The 27,999-nt window shown below is 39.2% G+C and overlaps 2 protein-coding genes and 1 long non-coding RNA gene across 4 annotated transcripts in view; 2 read left to right on the top strand and 1 right to left on the bottom strand.

Moving 5' to 3' along the window:
* Positions 1 to 8: 8 nt before the first annotated feature.
* Positions 9 to 10,567, bottom strand: LOC116043389 (ceroid-lipofuscinosis neuronal protein 6-like). 2 transcript variants are annotated; one of them, XM_031290000.2, is made up of 8 exons: positions 10,341 to 10,567; positions 8,796 to 8,904; positions 8,565 to 8,663; positions 7,719 to 7,907; positions 5,497 to 5,552; positions 1,432 to 1,554; positions 364 to 649; positions 9 to 262 (listed from the first exon to the last, which is right to left on the bottom strand). In XM_031290000.2, exons 1-7 carry the CDS (start codon positions 10,391 to 10,393, stop codon positions 379 to 381), a joined length of 900 nt encoding a protein of 299 aa, XP_031145860.1. In that variant the 5' UTR covers positions 10,394 to 10,567; the 3' UTR covers positions 9 to 262; positions 364 to 378. The 2 variants fall into 2 exon arrangements, with proteins under 2 accessions (XP_031145860.1, XP_031145859.1); XM_031289999.2 differs by having other exon boundaries at positions 9 to 259.
* On the top strand, positions 5,858 to 10,976 carry LOC116043392. Its single transcript, XR_004103461.2, has 3 exons — positions 5,858 to 5,868; positions 10,670 to 10,674; positions 10,778 to 10,976. It is a non-coding gene; the product is annotated as an uncharacterized LOC116043392 (long non-coding RNA).
* A 3,028-nt stretch (positions 10,977 to 14,004) lies between these two features.
* Positions 14,005 to 27,999, top strand: part of LOC116043461 (neuronal acetylcholine receptor subunit alpha-7-like) — a 29,783-nt gene continuing 15,788 nt past the window's right edge. Inside the window, exons 1-4 of the mRNA XM_031290147.2 lie at positions 14,005 to 14,137; positions 21,461 to 21,600; positions 21,944 to 21,988; positions 27,305 to 27,414. Coding sequence (XP_031146007.1) covers positions 14,083 to 14,137; positions 21,461 to 21,600; positions 21,944 to 21,988; positions 27,305 to 27,414 — 350 coding nt within the window. The 5' untranslated portion in view covers positions 14,005 to 14,082. The remainder of the gene's footprint in view (positions 14,138 to 21,460; positions 21,601 to 21,943; positions 21,989 to 27,304; positions 27,415 to 27,999) is intronic.

Genomic DNA, 27,999 nt, shown 5'->3' with positions numbered 1-27,999 from the left:
CTTTTGCCTTTTGCGGGGTAATCCCTGTCCTGGTTTTATCTGATTGCATGTGCAAATACAGACCAAACATAACAATTCCAACCTGTTAAAGTCTGTGTGTATCAATATAGAAATAGACAGAGGAGACAAATCCCCTTCTGAATACATATGGCTGAAGACAGCAGAACCTTGTGTTCAACAGTGAGGTCGGTGCACATCAACAACCTTCATCGATTGCCGTTGTTGTCCGAGTGCAGCCACTACCTCTGTCTCAGCAAATCTGCTGAAGAAAAACAGAAAATGCATTAGTCAGTTCATACAAACTGAAGTGGCTTCTGGTTCAAAAAAAAAAAAAAATGTCTTCAAACACAGAGGTATACAGACCTGGACAGATGTAATTCAGTGGTTCTTCTTGATATGTAAGGTGTAGTAGGACCAGGGTTCTGGCACATAAATGAGTCCGGGGTACTTGTTGCGTAGCACCGGGTCGTTCCACAGATAGACCACCCACAGTGCCACCAGCAGCACAGTAACACTGAAACTACAGAACAGGAACAGGCCATTGCTGTCTGGGCTGAGGCCTTTACGCTGTTGATGTATCACCATGACAACCATGGCAAGGAAGGTGAGGAGGAAAAGTTCAGTGATTTGTCCTTCAGTGACCAAGTACCTGGATAAAATGAAGCAAGACATATCAATGAATTCAGAGAGAAATGCTAACTTTAAATTACAATTGAAACTCTTGCAATAAACACACAATGCTGCCGTTTATTGTTTTAGAAAACAGCTGTTGTACATTGAAAATGTTCACTTCACTTATTACATTTGCAGTTAAATTTCAATTTGAAAAAGTTTTTTTAAGGAGAGCAGCGTCGATTTGAATTTCTGCAAAAATGTGAAAATGGAAAAAATGGAAATAACAGCGCTTGTTTCCCTACAAAAGAAGCCACATGGTGGTATTCATTTTGTTGCATATAAACTAGTTTCCAAAAAACACTAAAATTGTTCCAGTCAGTAAACATGGCAAAATTGGTTTTGTGAAACTTTCTTTTTTGTCATTATGTAAAAGGTACTTTTTGTGAACAACGTATTTGTGAACATTACACTTTTTACTGTTTACTGTCGATCATCTGACAAAAGGAAATGCTCTGTCTAAATGCCCCATATTTATTTTATTTTTTCATGCCAAAGATATCCTGTATTTACTCTTTTCTTCATCGCACTGAGTGTTGGGATGAGGACAGAGTATGAATGGACAGAGGACAGAGTATGAATGGAGGTCAAGATGCACCTGACCTCCATTCGCTATCTTGGATTATAAAACTAAACTGAAATCCTTACATAGAGTATAAAGCATTTCTTAGATCAGGGTTCATGGTTTGCTGTTAAGAAATGTTTTATTCATGGACAACATGCACAGAAGGTTTTCAAATACAGAAGAGGGCGACTGACCAATAATAGACTGCGCTGGGTCCCAGCAACAGCCAACCAGAGACGGGAATCTTGTTCTGTTCTTTGGCCTTGGTGAAGCAGCCGGTGAAATAGATGTACAGAATGATGAAGAAAGGAATATACCTAGAATCCAACAAAAGCAGAAACTGTACAGTTGACTGATCCCAATTAAATTTAAGTTTTTTTTTTGTAAGGATGATGCAAACCTGGCTAGGCAACAGCTGAGCCAAAAACATTTAACAAACCCTCAGGGCTACTGAGAAAAAGAACATTTCCTTTTCAAAGACAACTTAAAGAGGCGCTATGCAGTTTTGGCCATTTCTTCGCTGTTTTCTGGCTTTTTGCTCGCAGGTTTCTCTATAGAGCTCCCCCTACAGCTTCGGAATAGATATTTTGCAGCTCCTATGTTTACTTGTGTATGACTCCTCGCTCGGTCAGTCTGCCGTTTCGTCTTTCTCTGTTCTCTGACTATGCTTTCCTAGCTTTCTGCTTCTTTTTTGCCGGTTCAGCCATGATGATAGTGTGAAAAACTCCATCGCTACCTTGTTAGCCGGTTCCTGAATGGGCGTATGTGTGCAGTGCCGTGAAGCAATTTGTTGCACCGCGAGACCTGATATCACACAATACTTTCTAAAGTTGCAAGGGTGGTTTTTCCGCTGCTAGGGGGAAGTGAGACGACCATCATTCAACTAAAAAAAACTCATATAACCATTCCAATGACTGTGAATGGTCACCTGTTCAGTTAAGGTAAATTAAGCTAAAAAAAAACTGCATAGTTCCCCTTTAACTCAGTGTCATAACAGGTTTTGGTCAGAAAAAAAAAGGTTCTACTGATATCTGTTTTTCAAATTGAACATTTGGAAGAATAATTAATAAATATTGTACCATGGCCTTAGAAAATTGACTTTCAGGTTTCAGTTCAAATCCTCATATCAGGACACGTCAAGCACAGTTTAACTAAACTTCTGTTTAAAATCAGTATATCAAACTGGAAGAGTGCTTAAACCAACTGACCTTTATTACAAGTTGGTTTGTATAATCAATCTAGACTATTTTGATAATCAAATTATTGTTTCGGTCATTTTTCAAGTAAAAATTGTGAAAAAATAGCAAGCATTCTCTGATCCCACCCTGTCAAATGGGTTTTGAAGATGTCACCTTCGGCCCTGTGAGGTTGTAATGGGCTTTTATTTAAAGTGCCCATATTATGAAAAAATCTCTTTTTCTGGGATTTGGGGTGTTATGTTGTGTCTCTGGTGCTTCCACACATACAAACTTTGAAAAAAATCCATCTATGCTGTTAGAGTGAGATACGGTTTCTGAATGTGTCCTGTCTTCAGTCTCCTGGTGAGCTGTTCAAAATTGGCACGGCTTGTGATGTCACAAGCCGAAACAAGCAGGCTAACCGCAACCATTAGCTCGTAGCGTTAGCATGCTAATGCTAACGCTAGCATGCTAACGCTAGCATGCTACCTCGTTCTCAATAGCAAAGCACTGCTACAACACACACAAGTTCACCATAATCTACAAAAGAACTACTTACATGTGCGTCCTCATTTAGAAGTCTCCCAGCTAATCCTGCCTTGTAACTGACCAAAGTTGTAGAAACAGCCTTTCTTTTACTGTCTATAGAGCTAGCTAGCTGACATGATCTACATCTGAGCTACTGCACATATGTGAGTGCAATCAAAGATAGTACAGAAGAAGAAGAAGAAGAAAAGAGGTCTCACTCTGTAGCTAAAACAGAGACCAGGTGAAAAGAGGATCTGCAGCAGTGAGAGAGAGCACTGCAGTACAACAAAAATATGGTGTTTTTTGAAAATTAAACCTATTCTGGTACAACCTTAAAATACAATTATGAACCTGAAAATGAGCATAATATGGCTGCTTTAAACTATTATTTGACGTGTCAAAGACTAAACGGTTAATCAATTAATCAATTAAATGAAAAACAAACATTATTGGCAGATTAATCAATCTTAATTAAATTAAAATGACAAATTAAACAGACTATCATTTAATTATATCTTTTGGTAAGTGGATGTGGTATAAGAACAATAATACTGATAATGAAAATAATGCACTCTTCAGACACTATCCACAGCTGCAGAAACTGCAGAACACTCTGGTGCTGAAAACACTGCAACATGAGAGATGGTTTCATTTTCCATTATGTTCTCCATTAACTGTGTTATTCATGGAAATGTGTTAAACTAATTCTGTCAGTAAACCAATCAACCCAGCGAATGAAAGGTGACTCAAACTTAGCCCTGGCGGGGCTGAGGCCTGATGCACACAGCATTGCTTAATTTATACCAGTATCCTTTAGAACACAGGTCTGATTACTATAAAATACCAATACCTATCTTGGTCACAATTTAAAAAACACATTCAAAGGGATCTTTATCAATTTATGTGTTCATATAAAAAAAAAAAAAAAAAAAGAATATCGGGGAAGCCCTCCCAGGTTCCCATTCGACCGGGGGCCTTTGTTGTAGAGGTGGGAAAAATAATAGATTCTTAGATGCATCGCAATTCTCTCTAGAACGATTTGATGCTCGATTCAGATAACTTAATAATCGTACAAAAAAACTTGTACTTGTCTCCAGACAAGTACAAATCAGAAAACAGAGTGACTGAAAGAGGATGGGATAATGGACAACAACTTAAGAGTTTAGGCAAGAGTGCAGAAAAAAAACACACAAAAGGTCAAAAGGGAGAAAAAAATTAAGTTTTGTATATATACACATGATCTAATAACATGTACATAAAATACATATAGGCTGTTCATCTACTTTGTCACATGACATCTGACCACCTCATGTTTCATGTTCTAAGAAGCCAATTATCCACCTTTAAACATGACTGAGCCTCTGACATGGAGGATTACTGGGAGAGAAGGTGATTTTCACAAGCACGTTTAAGGCTTAAGCATGGAATGACTACCAAACAAAAACCTCAGTAGACAAAACATTTCATTAAAACTTGTGTGTGACAAATATATGTCAAAATCTAAGCTTTGTCTAGCTGCTTTGTCTAGGAAGTGATTAACAAACTGAGTAGCAAACTCAGATGTATATGTATATTTTTTTAAATCACGCATGGAAATGTACATAAACTTTCACTCTCTTCATTTCCTATTATCGCTCCACTGTCACTAACCAATTAAGGCCTTAGTAAAATGTGCAATTCTAATTCAAAAGATTATTTTGGGAGCATTTTTGCCTTTGTTGAATAGTTGTTAGTTGAGACAGAGGAAACGAAGGGAGAGCGGAATATGACATGCACATTAAACCGGAAACATTGTGGTTACGTTTAAACACTCAGCCAGCAAGATGCCCCCTTCCTAGTGCTCTTTTAATTGATTTCATCAGAATTAAATTTGAAGCGGTACCTCAACGCACTGTATCATCTTAGATTTCTGAGAGCACCAATGTGTGAGGTGATAAAAGGAAAACCATTGGATCTTGTTCACACAACACACTTAACACAGCATTACCATCCAACGCAAACTGAAATTCTCTTAAGTGCTAGACTGAAAACAATGCCACGGTGTTATCAGCTGACTGAGCCATAAAACTTAAGGGCCGTGCAAGTAAAAGAGAGGGAGAGATATACCTCTTCCTCTTACTGCTCATAATGAAACCCCATTTCATCAAATCTTTCAAATTGTTCTTTTTCCAATTTAAATCCAGTTTTTTAGACAAAATTTCTCAGATTCTGCCCCTCTTTTCCTGCATGTTGTGGGATTCATTTTCCAGTCTGCAGTACTCTCAGCTTCACATAGCCAGTGTAAACTGTCCCTACGGCCTGCTCAATCTGCTCATCTTAAAATCTGATTTGTGTTTAGGGATGGAAAATAGCCAGACTTCCAGCACACACTGATAGCTGGCTGCAGATCGTATGGTCTCCGCTGTGTTCAAATTCTCTAAATCTACACCTTAATTGGTTTCTTGCATTCATGTATTTTCAAAAGACACAACATTCATTATTCTGCAACATTCCTGTCATTTCACAGTACAACATATGTACACAACACTTTTAATCATAAAGATAAAGACATACCACATTAGGTGTCCCAGCTGTTCATCATAATAATACAGCAGCTCAAAGGAGTCAATCTGTAAAGGAAGGACAAAAAGAAATTAAATGTTACTAGAAACTCATAACAACATTAACAGGTATGTTTTAATGGCACAATATGCTGTATGTTATTCTGCGTTTGTGAGAAAAGGACTGTGGTCCTCCCCACTGCCTTATGCAACAGTGTCCCCTACTGTTCTGGTACCATTTACACTTTATTATGGCTATTAAGTAGAAATCACATCTACAGACAGGTGGAACAAATCCAAATAAATAGACACAGAAACATAACAAATGCAGATGCTCCCATACAGGACATGAAGGGATCCTGTATTGTTTAAGTATGAATATGATGTGAATCATCTAACTGCCTTCGTACACCTTGTTAGACAGCGCCCTTCACAACTATCATCAACAACACAACAAACATCACCCTTCTACAGTTAACAGCACACCCGTTTCACCCAGGTAGAATGCATCCATCTACTCCTACAATATTGGTCCATCTCAACTCAAGAATCATTTTTTTGTCATCATGTATTTTTGTTTTGTTTTGTCTGGTTGTTTTTGTCATTGTATATGTCACCATTATGTGTAACTTTTAATGTATAGTGAATGAGTGCTGTATGACTGCTGGCTGTCTCTATGTTACCTGCCTAAGGACTGCAGATGAAAATTAGTTATTTTGACTAATTCTGGCATATTTACATGATGTTTTTATACAGCAATATCATATATCCCATAATATAATATAATATATAATAATATAACATAAATCCCTATCAAATAAACCAATAAAAAAAAAGAAAAACTGCTTTTTGCTTTACTATGACGTTTAAATGTCATTCAAGCACTCGCCAAACCCTCTTCAATTTGTGCACATTTTCCTGTTTATATAGGGTCTTATTTTAAAAAGTATTTATTTATAAACAAATATATGTGTCAAATCTGTCTACAGCTACAGTATTTTTCATTGTAAAAAGCTATGTGTGTGATAATATAAACACTTGTATTGCTTCCCCTGAGGTAAATCCTCAATAAATGGTAAATGTGCTAATCAATTCATTCCAACACTTTACGTTTGAATCAATGGCCCTCAGGACTTCTTCATGGCGTTTTATTATTTATTTAATACACAAAATACAAGGTCTGATTAATACTCACCTTGGACTAAAATAAGTCTACATACATCAGTTTTCACAGCAGGATAAAATTCAGACCCATGCACACACAAAAACTACGTAAACAAAAACTGTGTGCTCTCTCACTGCAGTACCTGTACTCTCGCTGAGCTGAGCTGTCAGTCAAAATGCTCCGAACAGAAACAAAACAAAGAAAATGTCTTCCAACTTCAGCATAACTACAACACTCACTTTTAATACACTTAAAATAAATGTCTTGGTCCAAATGTATTGGAGTAGGGAATCCAATTCTTGAAAAAACTACTTGTAAATGTTGGATTTAGAGTAATCATTGCAGTACATCTAAATATGTTTTATAATTTCTGTATTTAACCTGATTTCTCACATTAACCAGAGTGACTATTGGCTGTTCCACTGGCCAGGAGGCAGTAGAGAGAGATACAACAAGACATCAACCTTCATTAGTTAACCTATATACTGTTATAGTCATGCCTCCTTCTATCCTGCCCCGCTGTGATACAATAAACATATAATATATTGTTGACAACCACACTATTTCAAAAGTGTGATGCTCCGCGTTTAGTACGGGAATCAGGATGACAACAAAAGAAAGTTTGAGAGCAATGACAGAGCAGAGAGAAAAATAGACTACACACTCCTACACAGAGATACATTCTGCTGGATCAAACAAGTGTAACACTACTGATGTTTTGAGTGTCTTGTTGCCAGTTTGTGTCATAGTCAGACAAGAAAAGCGCTTATTCTCTATTTATTTTAAGTAACTGAACTGTCTGTCTCTGGAGAGTCACGGCAAGCAACACAAACAGGTTGTCGTAGTTTGACATTACGACAGGTGATAATAAACGAAATGTATTGATAGATTCTATAAAACTTGTAAAGTGACCTGTAGTTTTATCACCCACTAGCCAGACATGGCCAGCAGAAGAAAAAATATATGTAAAAGGAAATCTGACATTGTTCTCAGGGTATTCCAGTATTACCAGTACACCCATCATGGAATAAAACTTTAACTTACTCTACTTAAACAAAAGAGATACTCACCAGTGAGGCAGGTTTGAGGTCTTTGATGATGGGGTTCTCTCTGACTGACAGGTGGAGCTGGTAGCCACTCAGGAGGAGCCGATGGTTAATGGAGTCGCCCACTAGGTGGATGCTGGCTCCCATGACAAACGTGATGATGCAGAGGTAGACTGCTGAGCGAGACAGCGCCCTGGGACTGCGCTCAATCAGCTGAATGGAGCAGCAACACACATATTCTGTATGACACCAACTTTATCCTAAAACAAATAATCCATTACTTGCTTTTTCATGATTTTGGTTACATCTTTAGGAATTAGTCTCAATTGCAAGGGCATAATACATAGCAAGTAGCTTCCTTGGGTTTGATAACATACACCCCTTAAGAAATGCAGGTAACTTGCTTTATTTCAGATATTTCACCCTGTTTTCTGCCCATTTCTCTATGATCTGCAGCTCTATATTGCTCATGAATATTATGGAGAGAAAAGTCATTCTACAGTTATAAAAAAAATCTTTTTGGGCTCTTTGTCAAGACAAGCAGCATTTTTGTTCATGTTGGTGTCAATTATACCTGTCTGTTGATTGGTTAGTAGGTGGGCTGTTTACATGTTTTGCTCTGGTGGTTACCATGGTGAGCCTGCTTTTAAAATGGAAACACCATTTTATCAGACAAGTAAGTGTTCAATCACGTTATGGCTTAATCAGACGGATATAGAGAAGAAAAGTAAAATAAATTAAAATTGCATGATTACATAATGACACTTTTTGGGTATATACTGTAAGAGTGACTTTATTGTCTCATACTTAATATTATTTGCATTAGTCTCTTTCACAATCACCGAGGTACTTTGTCGTGTCAACACTTACCTTGAGCATTAAGAATGGTGTTATGACATTGTAGGCCATGTGGAAATAGTCTCCAGCACTGGGCTTGTTCAGGGGAAACCACTCCAGAGGAAGGATAATCTAATATACGTGATACCGAGAAAGTATTTGGTGTTCATTTCTTTATGAGATGTGGTGCAACCATCCATTTTATCATTGTTTGCACTATTAAAACGGCATGAGGGAAATTAACCGTGCATTGATCTTTCTTACCATGACAATAGGCCTTCCAAAGTCCAGTATCCAGTTCTGCAGAGTCAGGCAGAACCACAGGTCAAAGTGAAAGTGCTGTGGCACATGTTCCTTCAAACCACCAGGAGTGCTGTCAACATACATTTAAAGTGACTGTAAGTCGCTGTAATAAAGCAACATTACAAAAGCAAAGGGCAGCACAGAGGTTGAGCATTTAATAGACATGTTGGGAATACTGTAGTAAAGTAAGGTTTACTATGGTGTTAACTAATGCAGTAAATTCAGGTTTAAAACACATGGTTGCCTTTGCTGCTTTTAATGATTACTAGTCCATATCAGTCCCCATCCTTCCTTAAAGGTAACAGGGCATTTTGCTTAGCAATAGTCACGTGTATATTCAAATATGGTATGTACATATCTAATGAAAAATAAAATAAAAAAACATACAGACAAAATATGTAAAAGAGGGAGAGGGGAAAATTGCAATATAGTGTAAAAATACCAGCTGACATTTTTATGTTAATAGTTAAATTACTGTAGGTTTCCCATTGTAACAATTGTGTGGGTTTTTTGTTCAGTTCAATTGTGTGGACTGAAATCACAGTCGGATGATGTTTGTACCAGCGGCTGTGGATTTGTTGACTTGTTCAACTTGAAGTGCGTTTTGTGCAGCTGTGCTATTTCCTGTTGACCGCTGAACACACTCACTATGTTCAGCATATGTCCTGGGACTACAAGATGAGTGCAGCTGAATTGGCTTTGGGTCCTTATTCAGCCCCGCCTGTCAGGTCACGCAAAAGCAACAGGACAGCAACCAGGAAAATAGATATGAATTAAGCTACTAATGGAGTTGTCAACCTCCATGTCTGCCAGGGAAACCCTCACTCCTGTCAATCAAATATCCAGACAGCATTTAACAGAAACATGGGTCATAAAATTGAGTAGCTGTTTTGTGATTTAGTAGACCTTAATAGAATTACTAATTTGACAGTTAACTTCTATACATATGTGGATGAAGTTTCCTTGTTGTGCGTGTTGGGTTGTGTGAAATTGTGTTTCGCTTACTGTATACCCATGCCCAAAAGACCATTAATTTCCAACCCAGGAAGAGACTATTTACAGCTCTCATTGACCCACAACTCACCCCCAACAGGCACCAGCATAACTTTCCCACTTAATTGTCAAAACAATAAAAATGCAGTGAGGTGCCTTTCAAACATCAGCTGCAAGAGTGCTTATCCATGGAGCATTGCTGGTTCAGCGTTGTGACAGTAGGACCAGACTTTAAAAACAAGGACCAGCAGCGAAAAAAGGCAAAAGACTGACTGCAGACAAGAGGGAGGTAACCATAACCTCAAGCAGTCCCTGTTTACTAACCACAAACAGCTATAAGACTTGACAACAACTAACGTTAACATACCGTGAACATTAGCCTAGCTAGAAGTTAAGACAAGTTTCTGTAGTTTCTAAACCGGGCTCTGCTTTCTGCTTTCGCTGAAAACAAACGGCTAAAAGGTCAGGTTAACTATAGCGTTATTATTTGTAATGTTAGCCAAGTGTACAAACCTAGTTTGGTTTGTGTGTAAATCGTTGCCTCGACGTTTTCGTACAGACTGCATGTTCGGTTCCGTTTTAGCTATCGTGTGTCAAGCTAACGGTAATCCCGCGATGCAAACAATGGAAAGTTAACGGTATAAAACTACAGTAAACACATATACTGTCTATGAGTAAACATCGTTCTGTTTCAACATCAGCTTCACTTCCTAGTTGCCGCTTTATCCCGCCCTCCGCCTCATCCACCAATCAAACTGCAGCAGAGGCGTTCCTTTTCTTCTTCTTCTGGCTTTCCAGCAGACTAGAAGCCATGCGGCAAATTGCTGCCTCTCACAGGACAGTTTCAGTAACATTCAAAAGTATTGTCAAATTCAATGGAGTAGTCCTGTTGATGAGATATAATCCATGACGGCTTCCACTATCTCAAATTGATATTCAGGGGGATTTAGTAAGTCTCTCAATGTCATGTTCTCTATTCCCATGTGACATAGCGCAGTGAACAACTGTTCTCTTACATTTTTGTATTGAAGACAATCAAAAAGTACATGTTGAACAGTTTGTTGCTGTTTGCAGGTTCCACAAAGTCCATCCTCTTGCTTGCCCGTCTTTGCTAGATCCCATGCAAGTCCACAACACCCGAGTCTCAGCCTTGTCATGATTAGGCCTACAGAGTGTAGATAGCACAGTAGAGCCCAAATAGCACTGCTCTGCTTGTACCCTATTTTGAATTGAAAAATAATGACAACCCCTCTTTTCCTTTTCCCACTTCTTTTGCCACACTGCTGTAACATTTTTTCTTAATGACAGACCGGCATTCAGATATCCCAACACATACCCTTAAATCAATGTCTCTTTCCAGTGCATTTTAGCTGCCTTATCTGCTATCTCATTACCATGTACCCCAACATGGGCAGGCACCCAAAAGAAATCCCACCAATCCTCCAGCCTTCTCGATCTTATACAACTAAACCATCACTTCCATAACAAGGTCTGACTGGGCTACCCAATTGCTTCCTATCAGAGTTTTTAAAACTGAGGCCGAATCTGGACATATGACCGCTCTCCTTGGCAGCACGTCCTCCACCCACTGTAGTGCCCAAATTATAGCTATTAGCTCTGTTGGATAAACCGATACGCCCTCAGACAGTGGTTTGAGATGTACAATTTCAAGTTGAGGAATATAAAAAGCAAAGCCCGACTTCCCAGTTTGTGGATCTTGAGATCCATCTGTGTAAATCTGAAGATATGTCTCCCAGTGATTTCCCAGCCTTTGTTTCACCAACCCCGGATATACACTACTTTTAAGATGTTTTATATTTTCCAATATACTGAGGTCTATAGCTGGGTTGGGCAGCATCCATGGAGGTATAACTGCCCAGTACCTTTGCGGTGCCACACCTGCTTCTCCTAGTCCCAGTTTCTCCACCTTTATGCTGATGTTAAACAAAAAACACTCTTTCTTCCTTTTCCCTGATGCCCACTCCCAAGCATTATTCAGAACTGCTTTTGCTGGGTGCGCTTCTTCATATCCCCACTATTTAACAACATAATGCATTGCCAGTTTCTCTCGTCGAATTGACAATGGCATCTCCCCCATCTCAACCAGTAAAGCTGGGTCAATTTAACCCCGAGTAATGATTTGTAGGCAAGTTCACCAACTTCAACCCACATTATAAGAAAACTTAAATTAAAAACACTTGCAGACAGTTTTGTAGATAGAAATAAGGAAAGTAGCATGCCATTAATCTAAACTATATTTGTTTTGTTTACTACACTCGGGCAAATGATTAAAATTGACTGTGATATATCTATATTTTATATAAAATATTTTCCTAAACATATTTTCCTAAACATCATGCCATATATATATATATATATATATATATATATATATATATATATATATACACACACCATATGTGGATGTGATTAGTCCTGCGAGACTGTACCTCCTGTTGTGGGGAATGCTATCAATAATGATTCAACCATCTTTTGTATGCAGCTCAGTTGAAAGGATTTGTGGTCTCTGAGGTCAGAAGCTGGTCTTTCATTTTAAACTTTTCAGTTTCAGCTCACATATACATAAACAGCTTTTTACTAATCCCAACATGTAGGCCTGCTGTATGCAGTCTACATCAATTCATTATTCAGCATAGATGTTGACCTGTGAGGTAACATCTTCACATTTCTAATTGCCTCTGTGGCCTGTGAGGATTACAGTAAAATAATTAGTAAACATCGACAGTAAAGCATCATATTCCTGACAGACTAGTCACCTCCAATCACATAAATATGAATACTATTGTTACACATACATGCTTACACCCTCATACCTATCATGTGTGTAGCTCACAATGGAAAATGACCAAAGATTGTTCGATGTCTAATAGCATTTTGGATTGTGTGTACATTTAATTAGACCAAGCTCTCTGCCAGACTTATAAAAGCATGATGAAATGGGTTCGGTAGTGTAATTATCCCATGACCAGTACATCTTGGTCACAGGCTGATAAAGCATGTCATTTGACATGCAGAGCACCTGTACACACATACCTTTCAATCAACTATTTACAACCTGTCTGGAGCAGTATATACTGTATAGTGCCGTTAAATTATCCGCCATATTCCAAAGCAAACACATTAGAGAGCAAATAACATTCATGTTTACCTTCAGTTACAGCTTGTTTATGCAGATATCAGCTCATACACGTGTAATGGAGGGTAAATATCTAAACACAGTTCACCACCTATTTCAGGACACCTATATAAGATAAACTCATGAGTTTTCATAAGATGCATCAAATGAATGTACTTTTAGTTGTCTAACAATATATATTTGCCATTGTGTACATAGGATCAGTGTTCACTGTCAAAGAAAGCGCCAAGCAGATCAGACTGCACTGACGATATGATACCCAAATCTGTTTGTTTTTTCTGTGATATTCTTAGGTTATGTTGACGCTTTATTGTGTCATAAAATTAACAACATTTTACAGTATTACCACGAATTAATACTACCATATATCCCGATTTCTTATTGGACAGTTGTTGTTAGTTTTTATGCTTTTTTGGGGTTGATCAAAAATAAGATCCAAAAACCATAAAACAGTCTGACCTACTGAGTGTCTCTGACTTAGATTGTGCCAAACACATTTCTCTGTATCATCAACATCCAAAAATATGTGTAGTTCTTGCAAAATCACTACATTTCAAAATACAGTTGTAATTCTGTTCAGTGACCAGCAGATGTCACCTTGTTTTCCAAAAATGTATGGCAGCACAGTCTGAAACTGTCCAACCTTTTTTAGCACCATCCCTGTGCATCACATTTCTAAATCTCATTAAAACCATTTTGAAAAGAAAGGAAAAGGATGCAGTGGAAAAGCAAGTGTTGGGGATATTATGACAAAAAAAAACTGTAGCACTTGTAGCAAGTTGGCCTATATCGAGATGGAATCGACATTGTACGCTTTAAAAACATATAGGCTACTCTGTAAGAGTGTTATCCTCTGTCAGTAGGTTGTCAATCAGTGAGACAAACTACTGGGGGCAGAGCTTTGATGCTACAACAAATCTCATTGCTGTCGCTATTCATTAGGAAGAGCTATTTCACACACACACACACACACACACACACACACACACACACACACACACACACACACACACACACACAATCATCATCATCCCCGCTCCCCGGCAGGTTCAGATGAACTAAGGAATCTCTCTGCTCTCACTCCTCGCTCGGTTCAACATGGACTCACTGAATGTTCTGCTCTTTCTCGCAGTCGCCTTCTTCACAGTGAAAGGTAGGCTGTCAACGCTAAATAACTCCCAAAACCTGAATAATTGTTATTATGAGGTTGGGGGTCGCCTTTTTCTTGCGTTTTTGCGTTTCATGTGTGTAATTAGCCTGTTCCGCTCTGGATTGATCTGCAAGTCTCCTAAAGTGGAATTACTTACCTGTTGTGCCAAACACGCAGTTTTGGCAACATTATTGTTATTTACTGTAAAGCTGTTTTTAATCACTATTAGTGTGCTATGTCCTCACTATATGCAAAAAATGAACTATAATATAATTTATAGCCTAATATTAGGGGCAGTTAGGCTTCCCTGCTGGACTCGGGTTTATCTTTATTAACACATATGAGTTCAAGCTAAATCGACAGGTGTTTATCAGTATGTAATGTAGGCTACTAATATAACTACCCAACGTGTTCAACAGTATAGAAGGCTGCGGGCAAACTGTATAAATGCCAAGACTTGCATTTCCATTTGATGCAGCCATTAGTTTGTGTGTGTGTGTGTGTGTGTGTGTGTGTGTGTGTGTTAGCGCTGTACTTCAGTTGTCTGATTGCCTGTCGATTGCTCACCTGACAAAACATGTGTGTCAATTCAACTTAAACTGTGCACGCCCTGTCATTTGCATAGACAGTTAAATAACTTGACCAACAGATCCCGTTGCTCTGGACTGAGACCAGTGAAGTATATTAGAAGCACTTTTCCGGTGAGGGCTGAGCGTTACTGCGCAGCTGCAAACTGAGCTTGCCGACGTAGATGTGACGTGAGCAACCTGTCTGAAAGTTGTAAGTCTTCTGGTAGCTGTGCCAAGAGAAATCTCAATCATTCAATCTTGCAGAGACGGAGAGCGTAGGTATATGTAAGGAGATAACACAGGCTAATTATTGCTAACTAAAATGCTAGTTAACATTAGTAATTAAAGTTAAACAGCTAATGTAAGTCGAAACTGCCTGCGAGCTTCTCCTATACTATACGGTAATTCCTCTACTATGCGACAGTAAGTCGCGTGGTTATGACACAATCGTTAGCATATTTTTACAAAAACGTCTGCTACGGAGCCATAACGTGAGGTACAAGGTAATGGAGCCTTTTATACATTGTCGTGTTTCTTTAGAAATAAACAATGGACAAATAAAGTCTTTAAACGCTTCAGATGTGAAGTTATTCGCTGTCAAAGTGACGTCAAAATGAATGGCAGTCAGTGGAATGCAAATGGCGGTGAGCGTTTGGTAGCATCAAAATGGCGCCATAGGAGGTTCGAGTTCTGAAGAGAGGCTTACCCCCTTGAGTTTCACACATTCATTTGTGTCTGAAGAAATAGCGACAGTGAGGAGCAGGTAGACACACACACACACACACACACACACACACACACACAGTGGTGTGCTGTTCATCAGCATGTAGCCTACTCTGCCTGTGCATTAAACAATTGAAACGGTTGGTGGCCGCAGCAGCAAACCAACAGCAAATAAACAATGGACAAATAAAGTCTTTAAACGCTTCAGATGTAAAGTTATTCGCTGTCAAAGTGATGTCAAAATGAATGGCAGTCAATGGAATGCTAACGGCGGGTGAGTGCTTGTTAGCATCAAAATAGCGCCATAGGAGGTACGCTGTGTGGAAGTTGGCTTACCCCCTTGGTCATTTGACTGTGTTGTTATGAATATCCTGCTGATGTGTCGTTTGTGCATCTCGTCCTGATGTGTCGTTTGACTGTGTTGTTGTGCATGTCGTGCTGATGTGTTGTTTTTCCAAACCAGTTTAGATGAAACCATGGCCATTACCAGCGTTATTATGAATACCACTTGGTTTCTTGAAGACCCGTCCTGTGTAGATTGGTTAAAGTTATGCATTGACCTTGAGTAGTTAAGGTCAGGATAGCCCATGTTCAGGGGATAGGACCTGAACAAATCGGGTTTTGGTACTTTGCGCAAGCTTGTACGCCTGGCCAATCATAGCACTTGAATGCTATGTAGGGCGGGTCTTGCTAAGAAAGCGAGTGGAATTCATAAGAACGCTGCATCGAGCCTTTTGTTCGTAACTGGGTTGGAAAAACAATAGACGGCAGTCAAATGACACATCAGGACAATAGTCAGAATATTACAGTCAAATTACATATCAGACCAAAATGACAGAAGTACAGTTTGAAGTTGAATTGACACTAGTCTATATCGATATATAACTAACTTGTTATATATCGATATATCGTTACAACTATAAGCCGGATGTACCTCATTTTCGGCCGGATGCCCCTAACCTTCCGCTTTCTTTGTGTTGGCATTGTAAACTCCGGTCAATTCGGAAAATATCCTCTGAGCTAGAACCGGCAATCAAATTATATTTATCTTTTTTTGAGTAAAATTCTCACTTGACAGCCATTTTAAGTCCAGAGCTCACCTCCCTACGTGCACATTCCACCAAAAGAGGTTCCTTCCCAAGGCTATTTTGCAGAGCTGCTGTACATCCGTCCAGCGCTTAGCGCCACCCAAGACGATTGTGATTGGTTTATAGAAATGCCAATAAACCAGAGCACGTTTTTCTCCTATCCCGTAGTGCTGTGTGGACTAGCCAGACCTTCCTCCGCAGCACTGTGGAGATAGGTCTGGCAATGCCAGACTAAATTGACACAGACAAATGTTTCTTTAATGTTCAGTCGACAGTGCACATGTGACATAATTTTGGAAGAAATGGAATCCCGTAGCCTGTGATGTTTTTCATAATTAACTTCTAGGGAGACTCGCAGGCAGTTTTGTAGATAGAGATGAGTGAAGTTACATGGCATTACGATTGAATGGCATGATATTGGCACAGACAGACTGAGAGACAGCTTAACGATACCAGAAATGTCACAATTTCATCATTCAAAAACCTTCCTTGTAATAGTTGACTAAACAGAAGTCTCTATTTTTTTAAACCAGTAACACTGTTTTGGATGCAACACGTTTCCATTGCTGTGCATGAACCTAGCCTACAAACCCTGCTGCTGCCTGTGCTCCTTCTAAAAGGACACACATGGTATATTGACTGCATTCATATTTATAGGCGCCTTTCTACCTCACCAGACAAAGTGCATTACAATTTGTAAACACACATTCATTCATCGATGGTAGCGGAGCTGCCATGCATGGTGCTGGCCTGCCCATCAGGAGCAACTTGAGGTTCAGTGTCTTGCTCTAGTACACTTCAGCATGCAGACAAGCGGAGCGGGGGATCAAACTGATTATTTAAGGGCGACCCGCTCTACCTCCTGAGCCACAGCCGCCCCAATTAGTCACCCCAAGTAAATTTGAAAACCTGATAATAATAAAAATCTAAGGAACCCTGTTCTTTTAATAGTAATTACTTAATGAACCCTTCAAGACATGCTGTGTCTAATCAGTTTTACTCAGGTCTGCTCTGAATTTTGAACATTTTGATTGAGGCAGTTCATTTAAAAGTAATCACTCAGACTCTTTAGTCCACACTTTACAGGCACTAGTTCATTGAGGCTTCCCCAAGAGTGAAGTATAAAGAGGCAGATGGAGAGAAGCTGTGTAAGTATGTGCACATACACGCACAATTTAAATGTCTGTGCACATGTCGGGGGTACTTAAATCCTTTGTCCATCTCTCTGACTTATTAAGGCTGTTCATTTTGATTAAGAGGTAGAAAGCCTTTGCTTCTCCCTTTTATGACTCCCAGCTCACATTCAGCAACATATTGGCAATATCCAGCAATGTCCTTTGTGTGGTCTGATAGCTAGTAATGTACTGGGATGTATTACAGAAAAATCTTAGGACAATAACACACATTGATGTCATCTTGCTGATCGTCATAGTGAAATTTGATCATGGTAAGCTTTGGAGGGTGCAGATCTACAGGGGATTCAGCCATGGACAAAGACAAGCTTTTAGCAAATCTTTCAGCAAGTCTTTTTGGCTGGATGCCGGACTGTGCGACCAGCCCTACAATCTCAAAACTCTGTCCCTCTGTTCCACCATTGGTCTGAGTGAGTGCGATGACTTGAAGTGTTGGTGTTTCCCCATTGGCCTCTCCCCTTTCCATCTGGATCTTTTACATCTGCTATTGCCAATATCAATCAACTAATGAACGGTTGTTGTTGTTGCTGCTGCGGCCACCGACCATTTCAATTGTTTAATGCACAGGCAGAGTAGGCTACATGCAGATGAACAGCACACCACTGTGTGTGTGTGTGTGTGTGTGTGTGTGTGTGTGTGTGTGTGTGTGTGTGTGTGTCTACCTGCTCCTCACTGTCGCTATTTCTTCAGACACAAATGAATGTGTGAAACTCAAGGGGGTAAGCCTCTCTTCAGAACTCGAACCTCCTATGGCGCCATTTTGATGCTACCAAACGCTCACCCGCTATTTGCATTCCATTGACTGCCATTCATTTTGACGTCACTTTGACAGCGAATAACTTTACATCTGAAGCGTTTAAAGACTTTATTTGTCCATTGTTTATTTCTAAAGAAACACGACAATGTATAAAAGGCTCCATTACCTTGTACCTCACGTTATGGCTCCGTAGCAGACGTTTTTGTAAAAATATGCTAACGATTGTGTCATAACCATGCGACTTACTGTCGCATAGTAGAGGAATTACCGTATAGTACAGGAGAAGCTCGCAGGCAGTTTGGACTTACATTAGCTGTTTAAGTTTAATTACTAATGTTAACTAGCATTTTAGTTAGCAATAATTAGCCTCTGCCTATGTTATCTCCTTACATATACCTACGCTCTCCGTCTCTGCAAGATTGGGAATGATAGAGATTTCTATTGGCACAGCTACCAGAAGACTTCCAACTTTCAGACACGTTGCTCACGTCACATTTACGTCGTCTCTCTCAGTTGGAGGCTGCGCAGTAACGCTCGGCGCTCACCGGAAAAGTGCTTCTAATATCCTTCACTGGTCTCCGTCCAAAGCAACGGGATCTGTTTGTCCAGTTTATATACTGTCTATGGTGAAACTAGTGGGCCTATGTAATAAAAAAAAAAATCACAAACAGCAGTGACACTCAGCTATTTCCAAATAAATAAAGTGTATGGGCAGGTTTTGATATTATATCATGGAAAAATCTCCACTTCCAGAGAACAACAGGAAGAGGGACAGGAAAATCAAAATGGTTGGCAAGCAGGAGATTTCTATTTGATAATTTTTTAGCATCAAATAATTTATATCACATAGTTATTCTATATTGTTTAAAATAGGTTATCGATGTGTTTTCTTGCAAGATTCGCTTGCGGAAAAAAAATAGACGATAGCTGCAACAGCATGATTGACGGCGGCTGTGCTTAAAGAAAGCGGGTGGCGCTTTGGTGGCCTGGTGAAAGATTAACTACACAAATAACAAAAAGGAGTAGGCCTACACATTATGAACAAAGGAGAAATCATCTTTAAAATAGAACCATCTTAAAGTAGCGCTAGGAAACGATGCCAGTGGAACTTTAGTTTTACTTTCAGTTTCCAGAGGAAACTAAATGTTTAAAGAGCAGCAACAGTAATGTTTACAGCAAAGTCACTATATAAACTCAGCTAAGTTTAGAAAGACATCCTGTCGTCTGTCCTCCCCCCTGTTCTGATGTCCGATGACATCATTTACATGCATAATATTTAGCCATGTGGATTTACCACTGAAAGAGGGAGGAGGGTCTGGTTTGTCTCAGCCCAGCAGCTTAGTTTACAAGAATTTGCCAAATTTTAAGATACGTGGAAAACTAAGATAAACAGTAAGACTTCATACAACCAGCCTTTGTTTAAGCTTGTCACAATTCGCTATTAGCTGAGCTAGCGCGCTGTGCTCATGTAAAACATAATGGCAGTGGATGAGAGACTGTGATAGAGCAGATTAAAATTTGCTTTTTGAATGGTTTTGCATGTTTATAAAGGGTTGCTGTATTTCAGTCTTTTGCGATGTGTTCATCGGGCATGTTCATATCGCGATGCCAATGAAAATACGATTTATCAGATAGCAGCTCTACTAAAGATGAACATTTTACATCTATACTCACATTATAGACACTACCGCTGACTATCCCTATAACAATTTGGCCACAAACAAATTGACCATACACTGTCCAGCCATATACAAGGTTTTGACCTAGTCTTGTTTTGAAAGAGCAGGATGCAACACAGCACAGGAATAGGGACATGCCCACAGACAACAAGATCTCTGCCAAATCATCGAGATAATGTGCTTCTCATAGATGGTTTAGGATAATTGGGCTGTGGCCATAAGTGAAGTGAATAAACGCTGCCAAAAACTCTCTATAACTCAAGAGTGGATACGAGTGTGTTAAAATGAGGGGCAGTTCTGATCTGAGATTGCACAGTGAGATGAACCCAGGCCAGGTAATGTATTTGGATGATTGCCCTGTCTGGGCTGCATGTGTTTCACCACCCTTTGTTTAAAATATTCCAATCTGAAATTGACTTTTTTATACTATATATCATTTGATTTAACTGAAACATTAAATTAAATGCAAAATTATTCAAGAGTGAGAGGTCTGCTGACACAGACTCTTGAGTCTCTTGCTGAAAGATGGAGCTGGAGTGGTGATAGGTACCTACAAGATGAAGCAAGATTATAAATGGAAAGAGGTGTGATAATCAGCCAGAAATTCAGGTATGGATTGGATGACGTAGAAATGGGGTGAATGTAGCTTTGGGTCACGCTAGCATCGTGGTGGCTCTATGAAGGGCAACGTTGGTCTGTCGTATTACTTTGATCCAGACCAGAATATCTCAACAACTATTGAATATATTTGGAGATATAATCCCTCCACCTAGTCCTGGGTCTTCCCCGAGGCCTCCTCCTGTCTGGATGTGCCTGGAACACCTCCATAGGGAGGCGCCCAGGGGGCATCCTTACCAGATGCCCAAACCGTACCTCAACTGGCTCCTTTTGACGCAAAGGAGCAGCGGCTCTACTCCGAGCTCCTTACGGATGACTGAGCTTCTCACCCTCTCACCCTCCTGAGGAAACCCATTTTGGGCGTTTGTACCCTGGATCTCGTTCTTTCGGTCATGACCCAGCCGTCATGACCATAGGTGAGGGTAGGAACAAAAACTGACCGGTAGATCGAGAGCTTTGCCTTCTGGCTCAGCTCTCTTTTCGTCACAACGGTGCAATAAAGTGAATGTAATACCGCCCCCGCCGATTCTCCGACCAATCTCCCGCTCCATTGTCCTCTCACTCGCGAAAAAGACCCCAAGGTACTTGAACTCCTTCACTTGGGGTAAGGACTCATTCCCTACCTGGCATTCTTGCTCAGTTTGTTCTGAAGTAATCATGAAAGTATATTTACTGTCCAGGTTTCTCTGTCTTTTGTAGTTTCTCTTCAAGGGCCAGATCAGCGCAAACTGTACAACGACCTGATGACTGGCTACAACCCACTGGTGAGACCAGTCTCCAATGACTCTCAGACTCTCACTGTTCAATTCGGCCTAACCCTCATGCAGATCATGGATGTGGTACGTAAATAATGATTCTCCACACATTACTTTAGCACAGGCACTGCACAAGGCAAAATTGCAAAATTTAGTTATCATCTGTCAATATAAAAATTGTCACTATCTTCTCACTTCACAGCTAAAATCAATCCCCATGTAAAAAATATTGACTTTTCAAATATGGGTAAAAGGTAACAGTCAATTGTTTCTCCATTGAGAGGTGAAGCTACTGTTGATGTTGATGTTTTTTGAGTAGCACGACTCTTTCTTTATGAAACTTAAACTGAGAAAAACAATAAATACCTACACCAAAATACGTGCATGATAATGTTAATGAATATCACTCATCATCATTTTCTATCAGGATGAGAAGAACCAGGTTTTGACAACCAACATCTGGCTGCAACTGGTAAGATTTTTTTCTTTACAATGTATGTAAAGTCACAAAAGCTAAACCGCACCTGGCTACACTTAGCCACATACTACATTTTATTACTAATATTATATATGTTATATATTACTTATATGCAATTTGTTACAATACAATACATACATGTTTAGTTATTGTCTGACAGTTTTGTTTATCACATACTGGAACCCAGAAGGAAATAAAGCAAATATGCTCATATTTTTCATAATAAATCCATCAATTTGTTGTTACTACTTATCCTGTTTGTGGTCCCAAGATCCTGGAGTCTATCTGAGTATGCACTGGGAGAGAGACTGGTTACACCTTTGTGGCAAAGAGGTTATATTAATAAGAGGCGACCCTCCATTGGGTCGCCAATATAACATCTGCGTGCAGTCGCAGAGTCGCCGCCATTTTGGACTGAAGTGTTTGCATTAATGACGGAAATACGTAAAATATGCCATTCCTACTCATAAAAAGGGATTAATATATTTAAAACTGCTAGTAAACAACAACCATGGCAGTCATCTAATCTAAATGCCTTCCCTTTTCTTCTTTTTACCTGTTTGTAGTCATAATAGTGATAGGTAGTCTTAACGAAAAGCTGAAATTGAAGCCAGACTGAACTTGTCAAACTGGCTTGGCAAAATTGCTAACATGCTAGCTAATGTTACACTTTTTTTTATAAAAACTCGGTTTTAGCATAGACCTCTATTCCAGTGAAAGCCACATGTCTGATTGCCTTGAAAAGACCCTTTCCATGCCAAATATTATTCAGATTATTATTCATTTCAAAATACACTTGTCAAATCAGGCTCAAGTTCCATTTATTTTCATTTTTGCAAAACGAAATGCAGTTGTAGTAGTATTTGGGGAGATATGGCTAGCATTTTAATATAAAAAATTTGACATCTAAATATTTTCCATCAACTTGAATTTGAGCACCAAGCATTGCTGATGTAACGTTAAATAATGTAAAGAGTCCGCCTCCCCTCATCCCACCGGAGTCTTATGCTCTGTCGGTGTGGACTGAGTCCGCCCGTTAAGTGCAGCAGCCCGATCCAGGAGCCAGGTCTCTGCCAAGTGGGCGCCGCACAACAGTCTACGATCTCCCTTCGCTGGGTCACACCGCCCTTCTGTGGCGTTCCGCTGGCTGTGTGGTCGAAATATGATGTGGGCATTGATATTCTCAATGTCCGCTAAACTTAATCCAGTCCTCAGGCTTCCTTCTCCGATGTTTATGAGTTTATCTCTGCCATACGCCATACGTGCTTCAATAATAAACTTGAAAGGACAACAAAATTAAATTAAAACAGAGTTTATGTGCAGACAAGACTCCGGGAAGTGAGGAACATGAGCTGCCCAAAAAACACAAATTGTCGTTTTTACACATTTATGTAAGATTCGGACAAGATATAACATGTTAATAAGTGAGCTTTAGAGGTGCTGGTAGGTGAACTTTGTTAACTTTGAAAAGAGCAAGGCTTGCTGTTTCCAGTCTTTATGCTTAAAATAAGCTAAGCTAACCGACAGCTGGCTGTAAGTTCATATTTACAGACATGAGAGTGGCATAGAGACCCAAAGTCACGCCCTTCTACTTACTTACTAAAAAATATGAACGAGAGTGAATGGGGAAAGACAAATTATTTTTTGATCCCGTTTGAATTGAGCCATGAATTACACATATGATGTTCATCAGTTTAATAGATAATTTCGCAAGTCAAGAAAGTCTCAGTTTATTGTTAAACTGTTGCAGTATAAGACTATGAAAATACGTAATTAGAAAGACTACACACTTTAAAGTCGCATGGATGACGTCTCGCTGAAGCTATGGTGTCTGTGTGTATCGTACCGGGGATGTAACGTTACTCAAATGAGCTGAGGATCTTGCTTGTTCTTTTGCTTATCTGCTGAAAACACTTCACTGGATAAAACACATCAGGTAAGATAACGTTACATGTATTGTGGAACAGAGCTAAGCTAGCTAGCTAGCGAGCAAGTTGAGCATCCAGCTAGGTGATGTAAATTGTGCGAGACAAGAGATGTAGTTCACTGAGCGGTTTCACACAAAACTAAGTGGTCATATGACAAACCTACGGCTAACTGAGACTTTCTTCGGTTGAAAAATTATCTTTTAAATTGAAGAACGTCATATTTGTAATCCATGGCTCAATTCAAACGGGATAAAAAAATAATTTGCCTCTCCCCGTTCACTACCGTTCATATTTTTTCCAAATTAAAGGTGCACTATGAGTTCCTGCATGGTTTCAGCGCAATTTGTTTTTGTCTCAAATCGTAGGCATCTCTCCTTGATCCGCTAGCTGCCTGCCCCCTGAATACACTGTGAAAAAGCCCAGTCTCGGGAGACAACACAGGGGTCGTAAACGTCAAACAAACACTAGAGGCACAGCCTGTGCACCAAAATACAACAAACCACTCCAGCCAATCACCGACAAAATGGTTGGGGGAGGGGGTGGAGGTTAGTGACAGTTACAAACTCATAGTGCACCTTTAAGGTCCCATGAGGTCCACCAGAAGGGGAGGGACTTCGCCTCTCTATTGATCTTCCCATCTAATTTTTGCAAGGAAGTGAATAAACATTTTATTCTCAATTGTTGAACTTTACCTTAAACTTTAGCCTTTAACCTGGTATATGGTTTGTTCATCTAATCACAATAAACATTTAGTTATTGTCTGACAGTCTTGTTTATCACATCATCTGGAACCCAGTCTTTTCCCTTTCACCTTCTACAGGGGCAATGCGCCCATTTCTCCTCCATGCAGTAAGATGTTTTATAGCAGCCAGTCCATTGTATGACACTAGTGCTGCTGCAACGTCAGCAATCTGTATCAAGGCTGTTTGGTCTGTTTTAAATCACCCCGTGGAATCATAGCAGCAGTCTCACTCAATCTCTCTCACTCCACACCCTGCACAATCCACTTCGGCTCTCAAACACAAGATAGCGCAGACAGAATTCACAGTTTTTATCATTTGTTACCGCTGATCTTGATCATCTCTAAAAGTCACTTTGAGACATTAAAGATGGTTCTTCAAGATTACACACCCATCATGCTTGCCAGAGAGTTGTAAATATATGATTTCAGGATAGAGTTGGAATGAAAAAAATAATATATATACTGAATTGTAGCATTTTTTAGAGCACATCATGTTATTGCTTTGTTATAGACAACTGAGACAACTTTTACCATGGTGCCTTCTCCTGGGCCATCATTAAAAGTAGCTTATTGGAATAGTTTGTCATTTTGGGAAATACGCTTTCTTGCCAAGAGTAAGCCAAGAAGCTTGATACCACTCTCATATTTGTCTGGTAGATATGAAGCTACAGCTTAGTTTAAAGACTGGAACCGGGGAAACAGCTCGCCTATTTTTAACAAATATATCAAATCTCCAATGTACAGTATCACAACATTTATAGCAATTGCTAATTTCCCATGCTTAAATATTCCTGTAGTATTTCTGGTAAAAAGAGCAGCAAGTTGTGAGGATGACATGACTGTGGAAAGACACTTTATAATGAATTTACCATGAGCTATGCAGGTGATTCCAACCTCAATTAATGTGTTTTACTCAGCCTTTATTAGTGACTGACCTTTACATTTCTTCATTCTGCCCACAGCCATTATTTGAATACCATGGCGGGTTGAACTGATTAAAAAATGTATTATGGATCTGAGTACACATATCCATAAAAAATCTTTCATCAATATGTAAAAAAAAACAACATATCAGCCAGCTGTAGCATTTAGCTATATTAAGCTGGAAATCAGCCAAAGTCATCATGTGCACACATCTGGTATGGGCCTGGATGGGTTTTATGCTTGTTTTTTCCAAAGAATCAGGTATGGTAAAAGACACAGCCTTCTACTTGTGATTTTATTTACACAAATTGTGCAGTTGCACTTTAAATAATAAGTATAATCAGTTAAACATGTCAGTCAAAGATTGTGTGTTATGAAAAAATGGTACTCTGTGATACTGGAGTAATTGTCCAGATTAAAATATCTCATAGGCATTAGAGCTGTCAGTCTTCCTCTATAATAGTACCATTCGATTTCATTTGTTATTTTTGTTATATTCGAATAATATTTGATTTTAGTTATTAATATGTATTACACTACTCAGGCTTATGCATTGTCAATGCCGCTATAAGCATGTGGTTGTTGTTACATGTTCTGTCCACTAGAGGGACTTCCAACATCAACCTGGCCTTGAAGGGGATCTACGTCACGGCGTATTGCATTTCCGACACGCCACTCTCTGTTTACTATCATTTTCCACCACTAGCACACAGCGACAAACACAAATCAACAGAGAACTCTAATAAAACATTATCTAACAAGTGTATTGAAGCTAACTACTGATAACATAAGCATTTTGGCTCGGTGGATGTCGATTTAAAAGTAATGTTAAAACCCGTCCTTCCGATTTCCAGCCGCAGGCTGTCACTCTCCCCTGTACTAACGTTACTCGGTACGTAACGTTAGCTCACAATGCCTTGTGTTTCTCACTCCTGAAACTTATTATTCATCAGACGTGACATGAGAAAAGGGAGATTAGCTAACGTTAGCCAACCTATTTATTAAAAAATTGAATAATAATTTCAGCTTTCGAATAGTAGCCTATTGATTTTTTTACTATTCGAATTATATTCAACTTTCGGTATTCGTTCCAACAGCCCTAATAGGCATAGGCCTACTTTTTCTTTTTAATTTTAGTACATACTGCGGCTTCCCTTACAAAGTACCTGTTGCATGCAGTATGTACACAATTGGGACATAATTTGTCACATTGCACCTGCAATTTTGACCCTATTGCTCATAAATACGCTACGCATGACTGTGGGTCAGAATAGCCAACACTGTCGTGCATATATTGCGAAATGCGACCGGATGCAGTAAAACATTCTGACATTTTTGGAAATCAACAACCTGTAGCTGATTTATACATTTGGTTTGAGACTCTAGCATTGTACAGTAATGCAATGCTGTCAACTTAGTACTATTGGAATAGCAAAAAAAACAGTGTCCCTTGGAAATCTAAAAATCATATTCCATTACAGATGTCACTGAAATCTGGCACAGAGATGGAACTCAATTCTTGTAACATGTCAGTGCATAATGTTACCCACAGCTGCTGTCACATACATTTATTTTACTCATTACAGTAACTGCCAGTGTCACTAATAAATACATTAGTGTTACAGTAAATTCCAGGTTGAGCTTTTAAACAAGGCTTACCAAACACAGGTTTAAAAGGTATGTTTAACATGTACATTATGTTTCTGCATCCCACAGCAGTGGGATGATCACTACCTGCGGTGGAATACATCAGATTATGGAGGTGTGACCAATGTTAGATTTCCTGACCATCTCATTTGGAAGCCAGACATTCTGCTGTATAACAGGTAGGTATTGTAAGGACAGATATGCACTGTAATTGGTTATGCATGGTGTCAGACTCAGCATGCATGCTTTGCACGATAAAATGGAGGAGGATGTCAGGAGGGATAATGTATTTTGGGGTTTTTGTGTTCCACAGCTAAAAACAACATTGTAACAATGGCACCTACAGAGATACATTAAACACAGCACAAATGATAAAAATGAATGAATGAAATAGAAAAATTAGATAGAATAGGAGAATAGAATCATTCATAAGTGGCATGTACATGTGATTTAGGCATTCACAATTTGTATTTTATTGTATAAACAAACGTTACGAGTAGTCATGCACAGATACCTGTAAAATAAATAAATACAACTGTTTGCTTTAATAATTAAATGCATTGTGGATTAATTTGTATTTTAAATATGTAACTGAATTCGATCAAAATAAGACAAATTTAATAATTAAATAAAACTTTCCCCTCGAGCACCTCAAATTTAAGGTCCGTTTTGCTTGAAATGGTTTAGGCCCCTAACTTCATTTCTATTTTGGGTCCCCTAATTCTACTACCACTGACACAGCCGAGTGTTTCCATCTGCTGATT

The sequence above is a fragment of the Sander lucioperca genome, chromosome 3 (genome assembly GCF_008315115.2).
Source record: "Sander lucioperca isolate FBNREF2018 chromosome 3, SLUC_FBN_1.2, whole genome shotgun sequence".
NCBI lineage: Eukaryota > Metazoa > Chordata > Actinopteri > Perciformes > Percidae > Sander > Sander lucioperca.
Note: the sequence above shows the minus strand (reverse complement) of the source record. Positions and strands in the feature narration are given on the sequence as shown.

Bases quoted from the DNA above. Each gene is read 5' to 3' on its own strand.
- LOC116043389 (XM_031290000.2), bottom strand. From the start codon at position 10,393: ATGCAGTCTGTACGAAAACGTCGAGGCAACGATTTACACACAAACCAA. The intron at 8,905-10,340 runs GTTTGTACACTT...GTATGTTGACAG, and splicing joins TTACACACAAACCAAACTAG to CACTCCTGGTGGTTTGAAGG. The intron at 1,555-5,496 runs GTATGTCTTTAT...GTTGGATTCTAG, and splicing joins CAGCTGGGACACCTAATGTG to GTATATTCCTTTCTTCATCA.